Source organism: Epinephelus lanceolatus, chromosome 8, assembly GCF_041903045.1.
Source record: "Epinephelus lanceolatus isolate andai-2023 chromosome 8, ASM4190304v1, whole genome shotgun sequence".
Lineage (NCBI taxonomy): Eukaryota > Metazoa > Chordata > Actinopteri > Perciformes > Serranidae > Epinephelus > Epinephelus lanceolatus.
The window spans coordinates 35312469-35324449 of NC_135741.1; the positions used below are offsets into that span (position 1 = coordinate 35312469).

The window sequence follows — 11981 nt, forward strand, 5'->3', positions numbered from 1 at the left end:
GGTCAAGAAGTGTGTCTGAAGGAGTTAGAGGATCAGTGTGCTGAGATGCCACGAAAACGTTGAAAATTATGGCTACCCTAAAATTCTAATTAAAAATGTATCCCCTTGAAATGCAGAGTTCCTTTTACTAACTAGGTGTGGCTACACGTTTTTGAAAAGAAATACTGGTCTCAATTAGACGTCCAAGTTTGGTTGCCACTGCCGAGTTTGTTGTCAAGTTCTTGGGATTTAAAACATCTTAAAGCTCACAAAATCATTGGCTACCTGCTTGAGTTAACGTTAGTTATACAAATATAGAGGTTTAAACTGTTGTCAGTATGGAGATACTACACACATCATTAGCTTGAACTGAAACCATGAGCAAAGAATACAGGAATAAATACAGATTTACCAGCATGGATAACAAGAAAAACAACAAAGGTGGTGACAGCTTACCTCTGAGGCAGTAATATGTGAATGAGCTGGCTTCATCTGTGTGTTAAAGGTCCTGTATGTGATAGTCAAAGGCTTATTATATCAGCAAACAACTGTTTGCTATGTAAAGATGTAGTGTAGTCACATGTCGTCTGTGTGTGTTGTAATCCAAGCTTCTCTGTGCTTGACGGTGACGCAGCTCATGCACATTAGTGAAGTCCCTGTTGAATGTGTCCAGATTTCTATGTGTCCATGTTAATATTCTTTAAGTCCGTTAGGGTCCACAAATCAAAGTATCAATAAAAATAAAAATGAATCCAAGTTGTGGATATTGTTTTAAAAGGATAAAGAGAAGTGTTGTGTTGCTAAGCAGGGTGCCATAAACAGAGCATCATAACTCTCTCTCTCTCTCTCTCTCTCTCTCTCTCTCTCTCTCTCTCTCTCTCTCTCTCTCCGATGTACTATCTCTCGGAGCTAGATCGAATGAGAAAATAATATTCATACTGGTTTGAATAAACAACTTGATAGTGTTTTTGCAAGTGTTTTGTGCAAAATGAATTAAAGGACTGTTCCATAGATGCCTGTCCCAAATATACACTGGCCGAGTTCAGTGATTGAAGCAAATAATTAATTACAGTTTTCTGGTATATAACACGCTACTCCATTCACATAAAGGTTATCAAATCAAGTACTTTATTGGTATTGGTATCGCTTTAAGGGTACTGGTGTTGTGATTCTTCAAACAATACCCATCTTAAACTGAGCCTGTTATGAATTTTGCACTATATTTATTCTCATTCTCTTGTTTTCTCTTTGCTTCACAGCATTGCTATAGCGTTAAAAAAAAGAAGTAACAACACGCAAGCATACATGTGAAGCTGTACGTTATTACCCATGTCGCCATAGCTTTAACTCCAGCAGGCAAAATGTCCACTTTCATTAGCAAAAAGAACGCAAATATGTCTATTTGGCGATTCTTTGGTTTTAAACCAAATGAATAAGGAGAACCAGAGAACGTGTAAGTGATGTGTGATAAACAAGTCAGGACTAAAGATGAAAACACCACTCCTCCCCTCGTGCTTCCATCTAAACACTCAACATCCAACAGAATACACAAGTCTGCCACCATGTCCATCCACAAAGAGCAGTCGGACCAAACGCCCTACCACGGTGAGCAATCAGTGCTCAGTCATCGGGGTGATGAAAGCACAGGTGTGAAGGAAGATAGCTGCACACTCATAGGGATGATGCAAAAAACAAACAAACAAAAAGAAATTACCAACATTCAACATATCAGTCCTCTTTAGATTACTGGATCCAACACACTACAATTGTGCAACTACTTTCCTTCACAGAATTGTCTGTTTACTGCAAAAGAATCATCCATTTCTAATTCCAACATTAATATCATATTTCATGACAGTAATACTCAGTGTATTCTGATAAAAGCTTTGACTTAATTACTGTGTTTTGCTGCCTTCAATGAACACAGAAAGAGTTTTGTAAAATATCCATGCATTATGCATTACAATGAAGACATAAAATATGCTTGACCCAGCAAGGTTAATAAGTGGATCATTTATGCTTTCATCCAATATTGCTATCATATTTTCACAGTCCTGTCCCTCCACTTAGTTATCCTAACAACAGTAATTATATTTGCATGCTCACACTATTCCTTTTAACCTTATTAATGACAATAATTCAAACAGGATGTTTACACTTGTAGCTAAAAAGAACAAAGGTTACTCACTTTGCATTTTCATGCATTCTTACTGTTATTGATTCGGTATGATGACTGCCTTCACTGCAGTGACATTGCTGACATTATTTTATTCCTGTTATAAATGAAAGTCATTTCTCCCCATGACTTCCACTTATGTACCATAAACTGGACAATTGTCTTAAATATAAACTTGACTTGTACTCAGCGTCTACCTGCTAAGTGCCAGTTACAAAGCTTTATTTAAAGAACTGTACATTTACCTGTGAACAGTTTGTGCAGGTGGAGACGTGTGTCTGATTGCAGTCATGGCCAAAATACATATATGTTATTACTGTGAAGTATTTCTTGATTGCAGTTGCAGTATCGACATCTAAATTTACATGTACAGAGTTTTAATACCTCCTTTCTTAAGTGTGTTGCAAAAGAGAGAGTTAAAAGGTCCACTGTGTAGGATTTAGTGGCATCTATTGGCAGAAATGGTGTATAATATGCATAACTATGTTTTCATTAGTTTGTAGTCACCTAAAATAAGAATCATTGTGTTTGCCTTACCTTAGACTGTTTTTTTTTTTTAATTTAATTTTATATACTTAATTAATCCCCCTGAGGGGAAATTCAATTGTTTCACTCTTTTGTCATTAACACACAGGTCCGAAAGACACACACATGCACAAAGTGGAGAGATGTCAGAGTGAGGGGGCTGCCTTGGTCAGGCGCCCCTGAGCAGTTGGGGGGGTTCGGTGCCTCAAAGCACATGGTTAAGTTTAGAAGAAAAAAAAACATAGTTTGCTCTACATTCAAATGGGAAGTGAACACCACTTTCCCTGGTGCAAATCCGGGGTTTGTCGCACCCATCCCCCACCCCTCCCGCCCTGTAGGGTCTTTCCAGCTCCTTATATTATGTCCTTATCGGCAGCATTTGAACTTTACCCCACCCAGAGGTGTATCATGACACCGTGAAAGGTTACATCCAGCTGCGTTACATACTTACACTGCCCTGCCATGTATCATGCCGTCACACATGCCGTTGTTGTCAGGTGTTTGATGCCAAAATCACTGACACGGACACAGACAGGCAGTATTCGACGACTTCGGGAAGCGAGTAGGCTGGACAATGATACATAAATCCAATGCTAAATTGACGGAGATCTTTCTCTGTTAATTTACTGAGCAAAAATTGCCAAGACTGCACTGGTTGTAGCATGTCAAACAAAATAATTTCTTGTTTTCTTACTTTTATGATGGTAATTTCAATAGTGTATTTGAATATGTGAATGTCAGACAAAGCAAGTCAGCTTGGTCCTTTGGAAACTTGGTTGGCCATTTTTCTTTTTCCTAGCTCATAGACCTAAACAAAGACCATAAATTACCTGTTAGTTGCAGCCCTTGAAATAAAGATTTAATAATCATCTATTATGCACAAAGAAAGAAAAAATATGTACAGATTAATACTTACGTTAATGCCCCAACGTCAAGTTGTCAAAGGTATTTTTTATAAAAATAAATATTATATATAATAGGCTGTTCAATCTTTTCACCTTTTTGGTGCCATGCCACCTGCTTGGATGAGCTTGTGAACATCCAGCATAACTCTTTTCATAAAGCATGCAAGCAAATTACAAAAGAGTGACAACACAGTGTGCGGTCATTCTATGGCAGTGCACTGTCAGACATTATAAAGCAGGCAGCACAAATTGCAAATAAAAGATGAAAGTGATAGGAAATGATTGAGGGGGTTCAGTGTTAGAGGGGGGCCCAAGCGTCCCTCATGCTGACGGTGGTCATAAATTAAAGCTTCGACGGCAAGGTGAGTTCCAAAATCTATCACTAATGCATCCGCTGAGAGATCAGAAAACACTTTTCTCCCCTGATGTCATTACTTTCCAACTGCTCCCTCTCACACACCAGGTGCCAAACATCATGCAAGCATTTTGAGTGATTGTTCCAAAACAGTCCTGAATGAAGCCATTGTGAACATTGACACAAAGCTTTCAGTCTTTAAAGGAGCTGACATTCAGAGGAGATCTATGATTCAGAGTCTGATTCAGGTTGTTTGCACACGGTTCTAAACTTGGAGGTGGCTGAGCTGGCCAAGTAGGTATAGCTGTGGCTGGAGCAGATATGTGACCCACCCACAATACCTACACCTTCGCCCCTTGGTCCTTAAACAGAAGCCCTAAAGAGAATGCTAAGATAGCATTTCGCTAGCTGTCCAGTGTTAGGTTAAAAGACAGGTGGTTTAGGTTAGGGTTAGGGTTATATCTTGTGACTTAAAAGGTGAGTCACACCTTTATGTACAATGAATCATAAAAGGGGTTATTGCTATGGTTGGCTTCATATTTGCTCACTACAACATTGCATTGTAGCAGGGTTTATATAAGTGTTGACATGGTGGGTTCGTCTTGTACTGATAGTGGGCAGTTTGTAGGTGCGTGTCGTGTAGGCCTCAAACAAAATGCGGCTGCAGTTTAACTAACGCAGGCTGGCTAGCTAATGGTGCTAACAGCGTTAACAGCGCTAATGACAGCAACAGTGCTGACAGAACTAACAATGTTAGCCTGGGGGAACACTGTAGAGTAAGCATTTTGTTCTGCGATGATGTTGTGGGTTGGGATGGTGTTATCAGCGAAAACAGCTTGATGAACGCAGTGCAGAATGGCAGCGATTGGCTGGCCAGTGGGACATATACACAGGGTCTTCACTACCATGCATACACTGCCACACTGTCTACCACAACAAAGAAGAGAGTAGCTTGGATTGCAACACACACAGAGGGAATGTGACTTTCTTCTCTGTTCAGGATGCCATTACTTACATCTTTACATGGCAAACAGTTGTTTGCTGTTATAAGACTCTGAATGTCACACGCAGGACCTCTTACACACAGAAGCCAGCAATGTATTTCATGTCTGAAAAGGGGGCTTTTTGAAATATTATGAGAACAAAGTCTAGATTTATCCGTCATTTATGATGCCTCCAAAGAGATGTTATCAGTGTTTTTGAAACAGAGACCTTCTCTATATTTGAAGTATGTTTAAAAAAAAACAAAAAAAAAACTAAACTAATATTTACCCTGCTTCCAGTTTGTCCCATTCAGAGACTACATCGACAGATCTGGAAACCAGGTTCTCAGCATGGCCCGGCTGGCCAAAGATGTCCTCGCTGAGATCCCCGACCAGCTGCTGTCTTTTATGAAGAGCCGAGGAATTGAACCGCGACCGCCCCTCTCCTCCTCGCCGCTACCGGCGTTACACCGGCATGTCTGACCCCGACACCGCCACGGCCCCTCGCATCTGCCTTTCCATCCTGACTCTCTCTCTATCTCTCTCTTCCCCCCTCTGCTTATCTACGCTCGCCTCCCATACAGTCATTTGTCACTTTAAAAGGAGCAGAAGGATCAACCCGTGACTTGCCCTCTTCCTCTCTTATCACCGATGAAGCCAAACACGCACATCAAGCCAACACAGCGGGCGCTCATCCCCGACTGACCTGCTGCTGTTCTTCATCTTTTCTTCTCTAACTCACCCTGTTATATAGCTTTTCTTTTCATTTACTGTATGAACGAGCAGTGAGACTGAGCCATAGCTGTCCCTCTCCTCCCCACTGAGTACCATCCACAGCTCAACTTTTGAATTTGTCTGCTAATTCCCCTCACCAGACACATTTTTGCACAAAAACTTTTTACTTTCGTCCTTGTGCTCAGCAAGTGTTGACACCAGTCACATTTGGCAGCAGTCCCAGAAAGTGCAAGACACTCAATTAAATTGAAGCTAGTCCCCGATGGAAGCAGAACTCTTGATGAGCAATATACGCCAGCTTGTATCAGGTGCTTTGGGGATATTTTTGGCCAAGCCTCCACTGTGATCTATTGGAGTAATTGGTCACCATGAGGACAGGTGTTTGTGATTTATCCTTTACCATCGTCATTATCATTAAGCTGTGACTAATCTCTTTAAACTCAAATAGAGGTTGCCCAACAATTAGTTCAATCCAGGGGTTTTCAAACTGTGAGAGGCGCCTCCCCAGAGTGTGGGAGAGTTGAAAGGGGTGAGGACATGGGGCAAAGAGACAGGTGCACGACGGTGTTCTAAACGCAGTAATTGTAGTTTTGCCCATTGATTTGTCTGCTTATTATCACGGTCAGCAGTTAGAGCTGCAACAGGGACTGTGAGCATTCAGCTCATGGAGGCAGTTACTCTTCTTTAAAGGTCCCATTTTGTAAAAAATCTGATGCCCATGTCTTTTTCATTATAAAGCAGGTATAGGTGCTGTATAAGTATTGTGAAAGTGTCAAAATGCTCAATCCACAGAGAAATGCACAGTCTGTATTCTTAAAGTGTATCTTTAAATGAGCTGGCAGGACGTGAAGTTGTGATATCACAACTATAGTTTATAGACCATTTTAAACTTGACAACATAAACATTCTGAGTGGGTCCTTTTATATTTGCAGTTGGAATGTTTGTTGTAGTAGCTGATAAGGAAACTGTAAAAGAAGGAAAATCAAATACATACCTGCTGATGTACGTGCGGCACAGTGACGATCTGTGATCTGTTTAATTGAAGTCTGGTCAGTGATAACAGGTCAGAAATGTGTTGTTTGATCTAGGGCTGTAGTCAACCAAAGAAAATCTTGATCTAATCTCTAATCTCTGACTAAAGTCGCACATAATCTTCAACTAATCGATTAGTCGTGGGAAAAAAAAAATCTGCACGTTATTTTTACTTCTGCGGTGGTGTGTCTGTCACTCTGTAGTTAAACCTCCAAAACACTAGTCGGCGGTGGAGGACTGTGTTAAGTGCTGTAAAGTTTAGTTCAAATCAGACTCTATTTATACAGTTGATTCAAAACACACATTAAACCTGTCTTAATAGAGACAATTTCAAACACAAGTACGCAAACTGGCTTCACTATAAATCGCAGAACTGACAAACACTGGACACATTTCCCCCACCAATACAACATGCTAACCTTATTAGCACAAGTCTATGGCGTTTTACATTGTATAAATTAGCCTAGCATCTAGTGATCTTTTCCTCTTCTCATATAAAACCAGGGACAACAGCAACATTAATCAAAGGTAACGGTAGATAATTTGGGTCCATTACAACTCACAACATTCACCGACAAAACAACTGTCTTATACTAAACACGTTTTCCAAGTAAATACAACATGCTAATGTTATTAGCGCCAGACTATGGCATTTTACATGGTATACATTAGCCTAGCAATGAGTGGAGATTTCCTCTGCTCATATGAAGCCAGGATAAATCCCGAAGTATAAATCCCTGAAGGATAAATCACACACACACGACTTAAAATGCTATTTTAGTGGAGGCTTTACTTTCTTCACAATTTATTGTTTCTTATCTGTGAAATACGAGTAAACACAAGCTTTGTTTCCACTGAGGGAAATGGTTTCAGTATACAAAAACTGACAGGAGGTCTGCATCACTGCGACGCTGAGCGTGAGGGTGGGCGAGTCCAACTTTCTGTCAACAATGTAACTTAGCCTGTTCCCCTGCCACAAGAAATAATGGATTAATCCTGGAAAGCTGCTGATGTAGCACTTTTTTCCTTATGAAAGTAACACAGCGATTATTCGACTATTGAGAATGTAGTCAGATGACAGCATAGCGACCAAATAAACGACTAGTTGACCAGGAGACTACAGCCCTAGTTTGATCATGTATCGTCATGTACTGGACCAAACAGGCTTGGGTGAGATAACTTTATATGCAGCTGACAGAGAGAGCCATGATCTGTTTGGAGACCAGTAACCAGGAAAATAAACGCCTTAGATAAAAGACGTCAGTCACCATCACGTAATGTGTGTTTTTTTATTTTGAAAGAGCATTTTGCAGTCAAAGGTGAATAGTGGGACTTGCCATGCCTGCCCCATTAACGTCAGGACAAGTCTGGCACCAATGCAAAATCTGAATGCTGTCACTGAGGTAATGACCCTTCCTTCTTTTATAGGTTCCTTCGTAGCTGACAGGAGGTAAACAGGGACCAAAGCTGTTACTGTGGCAACAGAAAAGCATTGAAACGCTCTACAAAGGCAGAAAGTGCAGCCACCATGGCGTCACAGTCACCAAGAATGCAGATGTAGAAGACCCTGAAATGCCGACCGAGGCTTTTTCTGGCGGGGAAAAAAATGGAGTGTTTCGGACAGAGGGTGAATACAGGTACAGAGTATGGGACCTTTAAACACTCGATTGCGTCAACCATCATACTGCTTCTCTGAGTCATTTAAATCTAAACACACAGACATGATACGCATATATTTAGATGCAGTGTGACCTGCACTTTATGTGGATATTATTATCGTCATGTCCATCACAAGAAAATAAACAGATAAACAAATCTCCTTAGTAATCATAGAAAAAGGTGCCTCTGCAAAACTTGCCTGAGAATCATCACATTTTGAAGTTTTCTTCAATAACAGAGTACTCCAGTGATAGCTGTCTGTGCATCCATGGGTATATTGCAAATAGAAACTGCTAATAGCTGATTCTGCATACTTTTAATAGGGTGACTTTGTCAAAATGTGAACAAATATAACCGAAAAATGTGGCTTAAATTGTAGCCAACAGCGGACTGACAACATTATACTTCTGGGACCTCATTACAGAAAAATACCTTAACTGCTTGTCCTATCTTTACTTGAGTTTCAAAGATATCTTTAGAAATCCAAACTATAACTTTAAATTTGATTCTTCGTACGGCACTCGTCCTGTCATGTATACAGTGTACACAAGACTGTATCTTTTATTAGAATGTACCGGTAGGCAATGGATAACCGGCTCTCTCTTGTCACCTCTGCCGGAGCTCTATGCCTCCTTTTCGGCTATCAAATTCAAAATGAATCGTCCTGGCAGCTGATATATATTCATTGACATACAGTGTGGGAAATGTCATCACACAGTTTGAGTAGCTTTTCAATAATTATATTTCTGTGTTGATGTTGCTCCCCATCTTCATTGTCATTGCCATAGAGACTTAACAACAGTGCTGCTGTTATTCTGAATGTAGGACAGGGCCCATGCTATCCTTATTTGAGATTCCTAACTTGAGAAATCTCTACACTGAGACAGTTCTGTAATAGCTAAAGTCCTGTTCTAAGATAAGATAGGATTTCTTTGTTGATGCTGTCAGGAAACATGTTTCTGTAATACCAAAACCCCTAATTGTCATCCTAAACTGAGATAAGATAGGATGTAATACTCAAGACGTTTCTGTAATGAGGCCCCTGGTTTACAACCACCAAATTATAGGAACTGTATTTCTAAAAATTAGAGCCTGATTATCCCCTAAATGAAAGTAAGACACAGAGACTATTTTAAAATGTAGGCAAGGCTGGTAGGGTGCAGTCGTCTTAATTATGTTTAAGGGCCCACAGTGGAAACTCCTGGTTTAATCCAACCAAATGAATTAGTCCAGGAGGAGCATTCAAAGAGACTCTTTGAGTCTCTGATGTGGACGTCATACAGAGGGTAGCAGACAACTGGGGTTCCGGTCACATGTTCATTATTAACAGTAACAGACCTTCACTCAGACACATAGGTACAGAGACAAACACACACACACACACACACACACACACACTTCTGTCTGCCCCACCACACCCACCCTCTCCTTGCTCAGCGTGTGCTGAGGCTGGGTGCAGATTCCTCTCCTGCTGTTAGAGAAATGCCAGTCTCTCCGGCTGCCCTGCAGAGAGGAGGAGGAGGAGGAAGGAAGGAAGGAAAGAAGAAAGACAGAGAGAGGAGGTGGGAGTAAAGTGTAAAGAGATCCTAAAGAAAATGTAGGATGGTGAGGAAGAAATAGAAAGAAAAATAAATGAAAGACAAGGCCATAAGAGTAAGGAGGAACAATCCAGAGATTAGTACGTTTGATGTCAGCAGGGAAAGAAAAATGGGAGAAAGCAGATGGTGGCAGATGAGAAGCTGAATGGGAGATAGTAACAAGAGGAAGACTATGGCTCAGTCTTTACTTTGAGTTTTTCACTGTCTGATAAGTCTTTGTGTGCATTTTTTTTTTTTTTTTTTTTGAGAAAGAAATCTCGATCAATTACAAATGCACATTCTCCGAAAAGCAATATACCTGAGTCCCAGTGAAATGTTTTCCCTATGCATGTCCCTCCCTCTCCCCTGCCATGACTTGACATTTTATTCTGAGGCAGACTGGAGTTGTGTACAAAGCGGGCAAAGTCTGCCACCTAGTGTTCATCATTTGTATAGCAGGGTATCTTTATTATGCATGACTACTGTACATTCCTATACTCGCACAGTGCAGACGCATGCCCTGATGCAACTGTCCTTACAAACATAAGTGACTGTAAGTGCAGTGAATTCAGGCATCATTAAGAACTACACCCTCCAACACACGTATGTTCTCACATGAAATGTGACGGTCACTTTTTGAAGATTTGTTAATGTCAGTGTGATGATGGTGGCTTAGAGGGGTGTTTACGCTGTTCTATGTGTCGTGTAAGTATATTGATTTTCATAACCTTGTACAATAATTACTTCAATCGTCAGGTTTTTGCATGTTGAGGAATAAATGCCTTCCAGTGTTCCAGTGGTCCTTGTCATTGCAACTGATTGTCAAAAAAAAAAAGAGAGAAGTATATCTCGGAATAATATGCATTTTTCTCGTGTCACTGTATATTTTCATTAGTAGATTTCAGAACTGACTTGCTTTGTGCAGTGTCTTGCAGAAACCTGGTGTATTCAGTAAATGAAACTTGTGAATTTCCCCATTGAGAGACATGTATTTTTGATATTTTGCAATGATATGGAATGCTCGCAGGGTCATACAAAATAGACACGTTAGGTTTCTGCACGACACAAGTGGGATCAAAAACTATTCTGATGGCACTCAAAGCCTGTAGTGTGATTTTTGTACAACAAGAGCATTTTTGTCTGTCTCTTAACTTTGTCTTATGGCTGTATAACTATGTGTTTATTCAGTGCACTGATCATAGTGTTTACGAAATGATCATTTTCATTGTATATACAGTATGACGAAATATGTTCCCCACTTGTTTGCTTACAGTAGAGCTACAAAAGCCTTTTACATTTGTGTCTCCAATAATAAATCTATATTGTACGTTGACGTTTTTATGAATGTCCAATAAGAAGAATGTAGAAGTTTGAGCTAGAAACCCCTTAACTGTTTTGACAAAATATTGTTTTGATGAGGTTTGACTCCATTTGTGTTTACTCATATCTTTTGAGGATGATGAACTGCATCACAGTAATACCAAACATAAAGCGACACAATCTGAACATTGTATGTTGTTTGTCCGCAGGAAGATGATTTAAGGTGGTAAATTGATTCTAATCCTGGTTGTGATTCATTCTGTAACACTACACAGAGTGCTGAGCCTCCTCCCATGAAAATGAGCTCTGCCTTTTAAATGGTTGATTCAGTAAACAGATTAAAGTACTTGAATACACAGAACTATACAAAATGTTTGCCTCATACCTGATTTACAGCACTCGTGGGTTCATCACTATCCCCTGTATCTGTTTCATCTTGTGTTGAAAATAAATACAGTACCTGACGGAGAGTTGTGATATAAATGTAAATGTAATACCAAGTCTGAAGTTGTAGCAGTGGCTTTATCTGTCTGCGCCAGCGGGAGCAATATAAGCAGTAATGTGGTGGAAACCTCCAACACCTTCATAACACCTTTTTTATGTTTGCTGTGAATTCACAGGGGGAAGAAGTCGAGGTTAAAGTGAGGTAAAAACTATTAAAGAAAAAGATGGTTTACAGGGTTTCACAATGTACTGCATCACAAGCAACCAACACCATTCTATTGGTTGAATGA

General features: G+C 40.2%; 1 protein-coding gene across 1 annotated transcript in view; it reads left to right on the plus strand.

The window, feature by feature from the left end:
• The window catches only part of LOC117257868 (copine-9-like), a 125176-nt gene extending 113429 nt beyond the window's left edge, over positions 1-11747 (plus strand). Inside the window, exon 20 of the mRNA XM_033628235.2 lies at positions 5224-11747. Coding sequence (XP_033484126.2) covers positions 5224-5406 — 183 coding nt within the window. The 3' untranslated portion in view covers positions 5407-11747. The remainder of the gene's footprint in view (positions 1-5223) is intronic.
• Positions 11748-11981: the final 234 nt, after the last annotated feature.